At 38.9% G+C, this 15892-nt stretch overlaps 1 protein-coding gene and 1 non-coding gene across 2 annotated transcripts; one reads left to right on the forward strand and one right to left on the reverse strand.

Annotated features, from left to right (window-relative positions):
- Positions 1-246: 246 nt before the first annotated feature.
- Positions 247-9461, reverse strand: LOC139734365 (1-acyl-sn-glycerol-3-phosphate acyltransferase delta-like). The gene is made up of 8 exons (XM_071645157.1): positions 9284-9461; positions 8398-8567; positions 7518-7679; positions 3982-4135; positions 2737-2839; positions 2319-2397; positions 1446-1659; positions 247-317 (listed from the first exon to the last, which is right to left on the reverse strand). Exons 1-8 carry the CDS (start codon positions 9459-9461, stop codon positions 247-249), a joined length of 1131 nt encoding a protein of 376 aa, XP_071501258.1.
- LOC139734389 (U12 minor spliceosomal RNA) lies at positions 4725-4878 on the forward strand. The gene has a single exon (XR_011711157.1). It is a non-coding gene; the product is annotated as a U12 minor spliceosomal RNA (small nuclear RNA).
- Positions 9462-15892: the final 6431 nt, after the last annotated feature.

Genomic DNA, 15892 nt, shown 5'->3' on the forward strand with positions numbered 1-15892 from the left:
ACTGATTTGATAGATTCCTGTTATAACAACGTTTGCTATGGCCCAATGCACAATCAAACATAATAAGAGTATACCGATATCTGCTTCTATATAGCCAGTCCAAAAATAAGATTAATAGATTGAAAAATGAAGCAATTTTTACAGACATGGCGGACATCTTGAATACGAAGCGACTCGTGGAGAAAAAACTGGGGGCTTGATAACCTATTTCTGCCTTCCAAGGATGCATTTTTTCCCCTGCCTGTTCTACTTCAGTCCGTACGATGAGCGACTATTGGAGTTTGACTGCAGAAACATGTACTTCGCAATTAGCACAACTGGTGATGTATGAGAAAGATCGAAAGAGAAAGGAAGAAAAGACACAACAACAGTATTAGATTATCTCTGTGACATCGCACCCCACATTCAAAACACGTTGTTCTCACGTAGGGGACCGTTTCATGAAACTTTTTGTCAGTGATTTACACTGACAAGTGTTAAAAGCTACTGAAATCCTTGCGTCTGATTAGCTGATAGCAAATTCGTCGGTGAAAACCTCCGACGAACTCGTTGATGAAACGCCCCCAGGTCATTTATAAAATGCAGTGATCTTTGCCCTTAGTTTCTATTTGTCGAATTTGGGAGTTTAACATACTAAATTTATAATGAATATTCATATTAGTGAGGGCTGGGACAATCTCTCTCCTATAGGAGATAGCTTACAGGACTATGTGAAAACGGTAATGATGATAATAGATGATAATGATAATCATTATCATTATCATGATAATGATATGTCTATTGCTAGAGAATGTGGGTTTGAGGAACCCTCTGTATGGCAAGTGGCTGAGGATGATTTGTTGACAACCTGACAGGCAGAACAGCCTATGGAACTGTACATCTAAGGTAGAAAAACATCTTATTTCTCCATCTTTCTAAAAAAACCAAAATTAAATCACATTCACATTTGACACTTATATTCTTATATAATAGGTTAAAACTGACCAAAAGAATATGGAGTATGGGCCTCTATCACAGAGAAAACATAATAGAGTTAAGACCTTCTATTTTGCCACAGTCACCAGTCCTGTGACTATTGTATGTATGAAGGACCGTGTGGCTCGGGGTAAATAATGTACCCATCAGCTCATCATAATTTAACAAAACACAATTTCTCAAGGTACAGTGGACCTATGGATGTAGGCCTAAAGACAAACTACTGAAATATACATGTATACCGGTATTTTATCTACTTGCGATTTGATGAGGTACATTAAGTGATTGTTGGCAAAATCATTCGTCTTCTTTGTAGAGCCCACCCACACAACCCGTCCCACACCTCAACGACCCCAACACACAACTCCCATCCCCCCTCCCCCACAAAAAAGTTCCACTATAACGCCCATTAACAAAAACACATTATAAAGAGTAATAAAACAACATCAACGTAAGATTCGACCTCTTACCACCAAAGAAGAGGACCACGGTAACAAGCCTGGTAAGCATTGAACCCGCAGTGAGGGCCTGGTAGGTATAGTACAGGATTGGCAGTCCGATAACAATGATCCAGAATATCATGATGAAGAGGACGTACAGAGGTCTGGGAACATTCTGCAGGGATCGCCCGGGGTCGTACCCTTCGAAGGTCCCGTGTTCCAGGAAGTAACTGTAGGCTTCATCCTTTTAACGAAAGATGGGTCCAAATCAGAATTTTGGCTTTATTCACAACTGTAATCTATTATCAACACTTGTCTTGAAAGGGACTATGTTCACAAAAGTGAACTACTGATCTGTAATTTTGACAAACATGTCAGAAAAATGAAACTATAGTGGGACTTCAACACAATTTTATAACAATGTTTTGTCATTTTGACATTTAAAACCGTTGATCAGTCGTTTATATACATATACAGCAGTGAAATGTCAATGGTAATCTAAGAGAAGGACTGAAATTGCTCTTAGATATGGAGTCATTATACTAATAGATCCATAAAAAAAAAGAATCATGTCAACTCATGCAAACTTCTTGTAGAATGAGAACGTGGGCCTTTCTGCTTTTATGGCGACGGATTCATGGGACTTGATCGCCTATAAGCAGTGTTGGACTCATGGGCCTTTTTGGACTATAAAAGTGACGGACTCGTGGGCCTTGTTTGCCTAGTATACTAGTGCCGTGTTTGCCTGTAGTGTCGAGCTCATGGGCTGTATGACTCATGAGTCATGGACCCCCTTTTTTTTTCATGTCAAGCTCGTGGGCAGTAATTTTGACTCCTGGGTCGGACTCGTGGAATGAACCCGTTTCATTACGCTTACCATCACATGCCATTCGGAGACATTACCTTTTCCTGGAAGAGCTGATAGCAGAAATCGGCAGTAACCTTCTCCGAGTCAGAAGGTACACTGTCTAATGGAAAACGTCTGTAAAGAAATACGCCAAGGAACATGCATAATTATAAGCACGAAACAAACAAAATAAACCGTCAATTATGAGCAACAAAATGACCTGAATAATAATTAAAAAAAACTGTGTGAGTGAGTAATTAAGGTCATGGAATTACAAGACATAAGAAATAAATGAATATTTGAATTAATACATAAACGAATATTCAAATAGGTGGATGAAACTGATGTATGAGAAGTAAATAAATGAAAAAAAAATTCAATGTAATTCTATTCCATTCATACACAACGTTGGGCACAAAAAGACCAGTGTACATTATGGAAAGAAATCATGAAGGAATCAACTGTACAGATTACCTTATATATGCCTGGCAGTGATATTTTTTGCCACGCATTAAATCAGACAGTGATGGAGTATGTCCCCCTTCGTAGGCTATGGTCATGTCATATATTTGCCAGCCTGTTGAGAGAGAAAGAAATATATATATATATATATATATATATATATATATATATAATTATATATATATATATAATTATATATATATGATTATATATATAATTATATATATATATATATATATATATAACAACAGGCTGATATATATGTACATATAACAAATAATGATAGAAGAGATAACAGTCTGTTCAAATTGCAGAAAATTTATAAATGCAAGGCCACTCTACATTCAAATTGATTTTAAGAGAAAAAAAGTAAAATGAGATAAACAGAATGGTATAGGTGTCATCACATTTTTTTTTTTTTTTTAGGGGGGAGGGAGGTATATGAGTCTTGCCTTTTCTTTTGTAAGTTTGTTCTCCTCCTCTTTTTCTTTTCCTTGCTCTGCTCTTCTCTACCTATCTCTGATTATTGCTGACTCTCACTGTACCAGTTCGGTAAATGATTTTCATTATTTTTTTTCTTATGTTTTGTATATACAGTGTTTATCATCCTTGTATTGTACTGTAAATTAGGGACCCTGTGGAAGAACAGACATATTTTGATAATATGACTGAACAGGCAATCCCCCGTTTCTTCTGTAAGTATATGCAATGTATATGCAACTTGTAATGTGTGTATTTTTATATGAAGACGGAAATAAAAACAAACAAACAAACAACATAAAACGTGAAATATAGAAGAGTTAAGGTATTTGCACTTGATATCATATGAATAAAATAAATAGATATTCAGCACTCATACAAAATCCTCTATCACCACAGTGACTTGATTATAGGCCTATGCATATGCATACCTGTAAGTATACACACAACACACACACATAGTGTACACACACAGATTGATGTAAAACAAATCTGTGTAGGGGTGTGGTAAGCAGAAAAAAAAATATTATGTTGCATTAATGTAATATTATATGCATCAATTTGTATTGGCAGACATGAGGAGGAACTAGTCTGGATTCTACAGCAAACCCATGCAATAACTATCATGAGTTTAGTTTCCATGGCAACAAGCAGAATATCAGAAGCTGATTGGCTGCTGGGTATTGTCGCTCTGGCAATCGTAATGGCTATTGCCGTGGTATTATGCAGTACAAGTTATGTAGTTTTTGTGTCACGCGCAGGGCCTCACTCTTTCACCTTTGTTCCTGTACGCTTCAATACAAGTTGCGAATCCCTTGGTCCTTGGTAGAAGGTGATGCTTTAGTCCAGGAATTCCTCTTTCTTTGGCAAATGCTTGACTCTTCTCATATTTCTCCTTGGTGTAGCGTGTCCCCTCACAAAATATGGTTGTCTGAAAGATGAAACACGGAAAATAGCTGCGATATCACTTTGTAAGCCTGTATAGTCTTATGGGATAATCTAAGAATGTAAGTTCCCATAAAATGATATATCTCTGTAATTTACATATTTCCTATAACGAACTTCTTTTTGTATTTCATTTCCACCTAGTTTGAGCCATTAATGCCCATTTTATTGTAATACACTATGCTATTGTTCAATATTTGCTACACTGTCGTACGGCTCGTGTTCGCCGACGCGAAGCCTAGACAAACACCGATACGGAAAAAAAAAACACACTTTGGCTTTCCATAGCTACAATAAGCTCATGAATATGCAAATATGAATAATCAGATGGTACCGTTCCATTTTGATTTTGTGAGGTATTTACATGCACGACAAAGATAATAAAGGGATAATTAGCTGCATTACGAATGCTTTTGTCCTAATTTAAGTATTTGTAAATTACTCTACTGAAAGCCAATTCACTTTTAACTTAAAATATACTAATTTGCAAGCAACAAGAAAGGAGGCTTTTCTTACTAACCAACGCTTTAAGAGATATATTTTGAGTTGGGCTATTTTCTAGTCAATGCTTCAGTATGCCTTAAACTAATGAGTAAGGAAAATAACGAGCCTGGGTAGTTCCAGGTTCCACAGCTAAAATAGTCTGTGAGGAATTTCTCTGAGGGAACAGGTTGCCCTTGCAGTGACCCACCTACTTTAGTGGGATGCTCATGAAAGGCGATCTTCCCGCTTCCCTCCCGTTCAAAGCGAAAGACAGATCACATAATCTCCTTCCTCCCACCCACCCGCCCGGGGCATATTATGCAGGACCAAGGAGGTACTAGGCAAGCTTGCCTAGTACCTCCTTGGCAGGACATAATACACCCGTATGGAGCTACATAGCGGGATAGGCTTCATGGTATACCCAAAGCTCCCACTTGGTATCTAAAACCACCAGGCGCAGTATTTCTTTATGTAGTGAATCCCTATTATGTTATACACGACACAGAATGATGTGGCTTACGGGAAGAAGTAAACAGCAACAAATAAACAAGAAAAAACCCTTCTCCCTTTTCAGCGCTCTACCTGAAAAACACACACACACACACACACACACACACACACACACACACACACACACACACACAAAACGAGACAAAAACAGAGCAACACTCCACACACACACTCTTTAAAAAAGGGTAAATCAACAAAAGGGGCGAGGAGTGACAGCGTTTTTAAAATGTTGTATTCACCCTTTTATCCAGCTGAATCCAACAGTATAGATGTGCTTCATATAGCAAGAAAAGGGGTGAATACAATATGTTTTAAAACGCTGTCACTCCTCCCCCATTTTAAAACGCTGATTTACCCTTTTCTTTCTAGAGTGCACACACACACACACACACACACACACACACACACACACACACACACACACACACACACACACACATACAAACCAACCACCTTTTTTAAAGATTTGCTTTTATCCTTATCACAATTCAGAGAGAAAAAAAAGAAGTATGTTGACCTGACTGGCAAATTTCTTCATCAATATTGTGATAACAACAAAATAAGGTCATTCCCTCTCTGTCAATAGCGTCGTCGCGATTGAATGCAATCTGGCGCGTTATGATACCTATGATTATCCTGATGCATAGTGTATCCTACTGAGTTCTTCTCCCCATTAAAAAAGTTCATCTTTATCACACTTGCCGTTCAAAGATCATGATATCGCCAACAGGCACGTGTTTGATGGGAAACTCGTCACGTCCTAATAACACAGGAAAATAATCATACCTTGAATAATGAACCACAATGAATATGATCATAATTCCAATTTACATAGCGCTCAAGCATCATGATCTGATTTGTATAGACACATGCAGAGAGAGCATGTAGAACAGATTAAAATCCGAAAAGCACACGCACCTATACCCACATAAGCACACACAAGGGCGATGACACAAGAAATGTTATAGAACAGAAAAATACTCGGAGGTATAATGGCATCTAGAACACCTCAGTGTTTTAATGGGAGGATTTACATGCTTCCTGTGAAGATGCTCGATCTCGCGTGGGATGGGGAGTGAGATTGTTCTGCAGAATGAGCGCCCATGAATGCTCCATGAGTGTCTCACGTTAATAGTTTCATTCATGTCGCTGCAATTGTGGGCGAAGATGTCGCGTTGGGCCTATTGTCACAGAATTTGAATAGAAATGGCGTCTGAGCCGAAATCAGATAGGGGGATCTTAGATTATGCAAGACCAAGAAATAGGGTTTAAGGATCCTCTATTAACAACAGCATTAACAGGAAGTCATTGGAGCGAGTGCACTAAGTACGAGTGTTATTAGATCACGGTCAGACTTCCTTGCTCGGAGCAAGCCTGACAGTATAGCAATTACGACAGAGGTTTAAAGACGTTATAATGTGACATTATCTTTCTGTATAGAAAGATGGGATTACTGAACAAGGTATTTGAGAATTTAACACGGTTGAACATCTAGTATACATAAACAGGCAAAGCGGTGTCGTGTGCTTGTCACGTTAGGGAAGCACGATCCTAGGATCTACTTTTTTAAATTTCTTTTCAGCATATTGTGTGCGTGACAAAATAATTATACCATTTATGATCATGTTGATGCATTTTTGTTTTGTCAAAAATAATAGGTCCATATAGTGGAATAGGATTTTGATAATTTGCTGCTGTTATTGTTTATCAAATAATTCGTATTGATTCAAATGGCAGTCGGTTCAAAAGGAAATTCCCTGACATAACAATATCCAGTAGGCCTATAGCCGATTTCGATAACCGCATAGCCCCTTTTGCCTTGTGTCGGACTCGTGGGCCTTGTTTGCCTATACAGTTTCGGAATTATGGACCTTAATATTTGCCTAGTGTCGAGCTCATGGGCTGTATGACTCGTAGGTAACTTGTGGGGCTGTGTAACTTGTATATAAGTGTCGGACTCATGACGTCCACCCCTGTACTTTGCACGTGGGCACTGTAGGGCCTATACGTATGCACTAACTTTGAGAAATTAGTTAGTTATTTCTCACTAACGTTGAGAAATAACTAACAGATATTTCTCAACGTGACATGACCCGAACTAATGTGTAATTAATCATCAACACATAACTGATAATGAGCACCGAACTTTCCGATGAGCCCACCCATCCCATCAGTTAATTTCCTTTCCTTGTTCAGGACCTGGGACTATGTGATAACTCCTTCCGCTCGCTCGGGGGAAGCTATATCACTTCGTTCTGCGCAACCGACAACTCGAAGGTATAACGAGGGCTGAAAACAACTTTCTGCATTCTATTTTCAATTGTTATTTTAATATTATATTTGTTTTGCGGGAACGCAGCCAATGTTTCTCTTACTGTGGTATTGAAGTGGAAACTGGCCACGTTCCTCAGCTGCTTTAGAAGCAGCTCGCGGTCCCTGGCGAAGTCCCGCTTGACGAAGATCTCCTCGGCCAGGTAGAAGGACCAGCCCATGAGAGGAACGTACTTCAGTTCATCCTTCATCAATGCTTTGCCCCCCTTTATAAAAGTAGTATAAAAGTAGATCAAGAGCATATCCAAAGTGAGTTCATAGAAAGAGGGAAAGAATAAATTAACATAAAATTCAATGATAAAGGATAAAGAAGAAATGAATTTCCTCCTTAAAAAGAGGTCATCCAGAGTATCCATAGCACTCTATACCTTGCTTTTTCTGTTTATAATCATATATTCTTATGTATAACAGTTACTATGTTTATATCCGCAATATACGAAAATATCATATCTTTGAAGCAACAAATCTTACGATTTTTTTAAATAAAAAAAAAACCATCTTGGCTTCGCTAACGTTATACTTTTATGTTGGTGCACGTTGATACAAATAGCGTGTAAAGCTGTACTATCATATGGTTTACTATACAATCATTTCTTGCGCATTTAATCTTTTAACTTTGTGTAAACATTTGTGTTCAATGTTCAGTGATAGAAAACCCTTGAAATATATACATATACGAAGTGGTGGCATAATGATGGCTATAGGAATAACTGGTGGGAGAGAGACACAGAGAGACACACACAGTGTGTGTGTTGGTGGTGGTGGTGGTGGTGGGGGGGGGGGGAGAGGGGGGCTCAAGTCTGGGGAGCTATACCTCCCCCCCCCCCCCCCCTTCTAATACCGATGGGGGCAAAATGTCTTGGCCTGTCATACATTCACGCATAAAGAGTGTGCGACAGAGTAGGCCTATATGATAATACTCACTGAAAGGAGGCCGAATCTTGCTGCTAACTGCCAAATGACTATCCAGTCGACGTCGGAACGGTGGTTGCACACGAGTAACACGTTCTCCTTACCGACGAACCGCAGGTCCTCCGTTCTGGCGCATACATTGAAGGTAGATCCCGACCAAAAATCAGCTAACCACGTGTACTCTATAAACAAGCCCCATTTAAAAGTAGATAAAAGGGAAACAAAGCAGAATCAAGATGAATGAATGATAACTGGATTGCTCCTGAGCACCCCTGGATAAATTTAAGTTTAGATTGCAACTCCATACCATGTGCACGGTGGCTTTAGTAAAACAGAAAAGATATTAACGATTAAGGTAAACCTAGCAATTAAAACATTTATTTATATAATTTATAAAATATCTATATATTATATTATAAGGATAATATATAAAACATATACATATACACGTACATATACATATATACTCATATATTCTAGCAACTGAATCATTTACATCTTAGACGTATTATTGATTAAGCTGTTGCATTGAATTCAACAGAAGCAAACTGGGAAAAAAATAGATATACGAATTTGGATCTTTATGAGAGCAATCACACGTGATGTTATGATTATGATTTCACTTTCGATGTGATATAAAAGAGTGGTGTGTACATGTATGTGACGTGTATGCATGTAGGTCTCATGATCGCTTACACAATATTGTAAGCGTGTATTATACTAGTTTACATGCAGACATTGACTGCATGGAGTGGAATGTAACATCCTTTGGATCGTCAGGAAGCTATATTTTCCACTGCAAAGGGAAAATAATTATGATCACGAGAGAAACTATAACTCCTTGGCGACCAATCACATTTTAGCATCTGTCATAGGCCATCAACATTACTATACTCACGCATCCAAAAGAATTGTATCAGAAAGCAGTTGACATTGCGATACCATCGTTTGGTCAGCGGCCACAGCGGGAGAGAGAGAAATTGGAGCGTGACAACCACGATGGCACTAAGCAGAAAGATGCACCACAGCCACACGTGTACCACCGTGGACTGCTTGGCAAACCCCATGATATCCATGGCAACCACGAAAAGCCTACAAAACCAGAGCTTTCACAGCCTAATGATATATATAGGAAGATGAGGACAGAAAGGGGGGGGGGGGGTGGAGACAGAATAGGTGAGAGAGAGGGCCTTTGTGTTGTAAAAACTATACATCTAGACATTTTAATATGTCAATAAAATTATCGACTTTACTGTCGAGAGATGGAAAGTACATGTATGTGTATGTTTATGAGTAGTACACCTTATAGCCTACATAAACATAAACATTATTACATGATATATCATATGTGTAATATATACAACTCAATATAAGTATATATATATATATATATATATATATATACATACATACATACATATATATATGTACTTCCACTGCTACATACTACTACTACTACTTATAATAATAATGACAATAACTAGCAGTTGAAACAGGGACATCGCGGTCAGGGAGGGCCTCCTCAAGAGGTACATAGACACGCTAAACCTTCAGAACTACAACATCACTATCAACTCTTTGCGAAAACAGCCTGCCTATAATACACGAACAACAGAGCTTTTTGGAGGCCCCTGTGCACACACGGCAAGGCTTCTGACACAAGCTAAGCTAAATCTGCTATCTATAGTCAAAGAAGACAATGAAACAGAGTTCCACTGCTTTGGATTCCTTCCACTTAACCATTGTGGCCAATCGCGTGCGTCACGAATTGGACTTCATTCTCACTTGAGAACTGCACTTAGACATTATGACTTGTCTTCCTATATACTAGTCTGTCCCATAAAGACAGGAGATTCCATACTTATCATTTTATGTATAGTTTATATACATTGCCATACATTATACTTTGATATACATTATGATACAGACAGATTATATTAGTCAAATTGTACCAAGTACACTCTATTCGATATAATGTGAGAGCCAATGGATACGAGTTTAAAGTTTTATTACCTTACAGGTGTCTTCTTCTCGATCCGTATCCTTGTCGTTCGATATCCGACTCAAGTTTACCGATTCCGCTGCCAACGAGGAGCCCTCTGTCAAACAGTTTATTCTATCAATTTTCTAGGCATGAATAAACGAGACCATCCAGCACTCAGCCACGGATCAAAATATCTCGTCCTTTCAGGTGTATAGCGAGCTTGATAACCTTGCGCCTGTTTCCACCTACGTGTTCACGTGTAGCGTCGCTTTTTTCACATCTCCGATAACCTCTTACTAATCATTTAAACACGACTGTGTCTCATTTATTGTATAACTAATTAAACGTTCTGAAAGTTCGGCTTGTTCGACAATCTGTCCGTTTCGTCTGAAGGCACTTTCAGCTCGGTGTCTAGTCACGCAGGGTAGGCTTGTAATCAATTGTCGTGGAAGTCGACAAGTCGAAGTTTTTAAATTTTTCCCTCCTGGTTCAGAGTCCCTCAGATTTTGCTGTCGACAAACTAGAAAAGGAGCTATGAAACATAGGTTCGTCACGCAAAGATAGTCAAACCACCATGAGAGTTAAGACCCATCGACTGACGCCCTTGAGTCTTTATAGCTTTAATTTGCTCAAGACATTGCGGGTCAGCGCTGACAAAAGGGGGATGGTCTTTTAAAATGGCCGTTGAACCATGGAGATGTGTAATATCTCCATGGTCGAATCGCCATTAGGGCCACCGAAATCCCGTGACATTGTCTGCTGCTGAGCTGTTATTGTGTCAGACGGGTCAGAATGCATTTTGTGAAAAGGCATATTTTTTGTTTTTTGTTTTGTTTTGTTTTGTTAGGGAAAGCCGAGCTGTCATCGTGATTTACTTCTCACCGCAAGGATGCTGAGTGTCACCGAAAATTCGAGGAGGTGGCTTCCCACCTCAGTGGTTGACGAGTTGGAAACACGAAAAGTAGAATTTTTCTAAACAGTTGGGCGCAGTCACTGTGTGGCGCAGCTCGCTGGCAGAAATTTTCGGCATTTTTTTTTTCTTTCAGGAAATGGATGTATGGTAACCTCCTGAATCATTCGGTAGAAAAGAAAAAGAAAAAGGACATTGTCTCCTTATTGGGAGCATGGATTTGTTATTGAAACCTTAAAACGGGTGAATTGATTGATTAATCAATAAAGTGATAAAGCGTTAAAATTCACACGAGTTAGATAGTTTAGAAAGAGCCCTATAGGTAATATGGCTAAAAAGTAGCAATTTATTGCTTGAGCCACACAGGGGAGTTCAAGAGCTGGAGTTCCAACTGGCCATGATTATGTACTATACCAGCTGTTAATATTGTCTTATGAATGCACAAAAGAATTCCTCAGGTGTCTTTGATGATGCCGAGATTCGATGCCCCCATCTCTCTGCAATATTCGTTTTGAAGCCTAACATAATGTCGGGTATTTATGTTTATTGCTGAAATGAAATGATATTTCACCTGCTTTAAAAAAATGTAAAACTGAAGTCAATCCCACCAGACATAATGAAAAGTAAATATGAGAGCTGCCTATCATGTTGTGAAGGTGTTTAAAACTATGTTATCATACCCTCTTGGAAAGCTGACTTTATCACTCTGATATAGTATGAATTTTTCAAGTACAGCTCATGACAAATAATTGATAAGTCAGATTATTGCCCGGACCCGTCCAGTCAGGTATTTTGAGTTTTGCTTCATCAATCTTTGTTCAATTTCTGTTCGTGCATCTCCGTTTGCAATTATGTATCGCTCTTCTTATCAATATAACAAGGAAGGGCGAAATAGAATAATTTGGACATCATAAAGACATTTATCTTCCTCAGAGAGCGGATGGTCATTATGCAAAGACACATGAGTCCGTGGTCTTCCCATCCGAGGGACAGATTTATCATAGTTTGACACATACTTCAGATATTTTTGAGTGGCGGCATCAAACGTGAGTTCTAGAAGGAATACGACTGCTATGACTCCACCTCTTGAACCTCCTTCATTACTTGCGCTTGCATTTTGCTTGATTTGGTATGTGCAAATTCAATGAACAACTGCCTGCAAGCAAGAGTTTTTGCTGCAGCAAGCAACTTCTTAGGGGAATGACACGAGATGGCAATATTATATGACTGTATACGAATATGAACCTTCGTAAGGTCTTCCGGCAAAGTCTTTGACGTGCAAAAGATTTTACCACAGCCTGAGAAATTCTACTGGCGGTTACTGTAAACGACGGCTTAAGTGCCCTCATGAATGACTCCATGCATGTTTAAACGATCGGAACCGAGTATGAACAATGAAGAAAACTTCCTTATCTTGTGTCCATCTTTGCTCAACTTCGGGATAGTTTGACGCCTATATTACTGGAGTTGGACGTCGCCGCGACTCGAGCAACTTGAAAAACCATAAATGATGGCTTGCGCGCTCACCAAGAAGGCGACCTACCCCCCCCCCCCCTCCCCAGGGGCGACGTCCGTTACGTCTTCAAGGTGACAACGTAAAATCGCCCGGAAGTCGCGAGAGGTAGCCGAGACGTCTCTGCATTGTCGTCGGTATACAGTCGCCATGGGGATTTTCCCAGGATCGGTTAGTCTCTGAGATGTGGCCGCAACTGACGAGACGTCGTGGAGACGACTCCGAGACCAACTGGAGACTGGAAAATGTCTCCGAAAAAAAAAAAAAATGTTCGATTAGAATTCAAATGGAACATTTCATCGAAGTTGGCAACTCACAGAGCATTTGCACACTATATTCAAGTCGGCTGTAAAGAATAGAAAAAGCAAATCAGACGAACGGCAGGCGGTTCGTAATAAATCGGACACTGTCGGACACAAAATAAAGAATTTATCGATTTTTTTTTTAATTTCACATCTTTTCGCACTCGTACGTAAAGCGGAGTAGGCGAGGATGACGACATCGCTGTTGCGTCACCTCACAACTCTCTTTTTGGTGTTCACACACGCACGCACACCCACACACACACAAACAAACACACCTACCCACCCACACTCACAAACACACACACACACACACACACACACACACACACACACACACTCACACTCACACACACACACAAACACACACATGATATCAAAATCATATTTTTAGTGCAACCTTCTGCCAACTCGATCAGCTAATCCATCACGGCACTGCAGCATCGCATCACAGCATTGAAGTGCACCCCCAACGGTGGATGGGCGCGCACTGATATTGACTGGAATCATGCAAATTGATATAATTGATCGCAAATAATCATCTCAACTTGAAGAGTTAATGAAGTTCACTCGTTTTGCAAGTAAACTCTTCATTGGTATGCTGCCCTCGTCTTCTTCGGATCAATCTCCCCTATAAAATAAATCATCGACGATTACTGAAAATGATTCTCAGTGGATTTTCTTTTGACTTATTAATTTTATCAACAAAGAGAATACTTTTATTGATTTGATTGGGATATAGACCTTCATCGCTCCTAACTCATGCACCTGTTTCTGTCTAATGTGTCACAAAATAAAAAAAACATTTAAAATGCTCGAGATACTGCTTTGATCTCATCATCACCGCCAACAGCCGGCCTGGATAAGGACAAGACGTATGGCGCTCTGAGTTAATCTGAAAACTACATGCTCAGAAGATAATAATTACATAAATTTACATCTTACTTTCCATACAGAACACTTAATTGCCAAGAAGAAGCACATGAATACAGATTGAAGAAAAACAAAGGGGTCCAACATGATGCTAGTGGAATAAATGCTACTGAAAGATAGAGAGAGAGTGAGAGAGAGAGTGAGAGAGAGAGAGAGAGAGAAAGAGAGAGAGAGAGGGGGGGGGGGGAGGTAGGGGGAGAGAGGAGGGGAGGGGATGATTTTTTTTGAAAAAAAAAAGTTCCGATACTATAATCTTCATGTAATTGTATCACAGATGTATTTCATATTGATGAAAATGATACATTGTTAAAAATAGTCATTTACTCTTATTTTGCACAATGTTATAATGAAAGTGCAGAAAATTGATGTACTAGTAAAAAAAAACATACAGAGAATAAATCATATCATATCGAATCAAATCTTAATAGCTTCGTTTTATTTCATTTCCAACACATATCATGATTATAACATTTGGACACACATACTAATGATATAACATGAAGTGCAATGAAAAACAGACTATGATAATGATACAATTATTTTCGTAAATTTCAAGACAAATAACGAAAAAATAAACAGTGTTGGAAATGCAAGGCACACATCATGCATGGCATTGGAATGTCTTATTACAAATGTCGTCATCATTCTCTCATCAAGAAGAAGAAGGAGAAGAAGAAGAAGAAGAAAAGGAAAAGGAGAAGAAGATGAAGTAGGAGGAGAATTAGGAGAAGGAGAAGAAGAATAAGAAGAAGAAGAAGAAGAAGTATAGAGGAGAAGGAGAAGGAGAAAGAGAAGGAGAAGAAGAAGAAGAAGAAGAAGAAGAAGAAGAAGGAGAAGGAGAACAAGATTAGGAAAAAGAGGCAGTGGCAGCAGATGGTGCCACAGGTTTTTGGTGCAGAGGTGGCTCAGGCTTGCATTGTGGCGTGAGATTATGGATGTTGACAATTTAACTGGTGATATGTTAGTTATTCCTAAAGTTCGTTATTCCGCAATACACAAAGTCCCTAATATACATACAGCCATGTTCGTTAATTCAAACATCTTGTGGCGTCATTCCAGAGGTTTCGAAAAGGAAAAAAAAAAATTTGCATAGAAATAAACTTTCACTATCACAAACCTCCTCTCCCCCTTCACCGACCCCTCGTCTCTCTCCCTCTCCCTCCCTCTCTCTCTCTCTCCCTCCATCTCATTTTGTTACATTTGATGTATTTTTTATTATTCATTGAGAAATATGAAAATAAAAATGAAAGGAATTTTTCGGACGAACGAATCTTCGAAATAACAAATATCATTTCATTTTTGAATGATATACCTTCGGAATAACGCGCTACTCTATATAGGTTAAAGTTTGTGATTTCGGAATAACGCCACAAATGTTTGGGTTAACGAACCCTATTTCATTTAAGATTAGTATCAGCTGTGTACAACATAATATAGCATTTGTGTGTTCCGGAATGACAGACCTTCGGAAAAACGAACTTTATGTCATTTTCGGATCATTATCGAACCTTTAAAATAACGAACATCATCCCTGGAGAGAACCAAAGGCAAATGTCAAAGCCATATTTAATCAGACTGTATTTTATAGGCTAAACAAAAGTGACGAGCCAGGGGCTGAGGTTAAAAAGAGCTATCCCAAAAGTTACACACTTATTTACATGACTTTATAATAATCATACCAGTTTAACATTGAATGAAGGCATTAGAGTATTAACGCACAGAGATTAAGATGTGCATTTATCTAGTTTCACATAAGACCACAAATAATGATTTAGCACAAAAAACACAAAAAGCTTTGCTCATAATCATTACATGGACGGCAGCTAAATTTACACATCCATGTGAATGCGAATTCCTTATCAACT

Source organism: Diadema antillarum, unplaced genomic scaffold (assembly GCF_040938485.1).
Source record: "Diadema antillarum isolate AM-2024a unplaced genomic scaffold, OU_Dant_1.0 seq00000523_RagTag, whole genome shotgun sequence".
NCBI lineage: Eukaryota > Metazoa > Echinodermata > Echinoidea > Diadematoida > Diadematidae > Diadema > Diadema antillarum.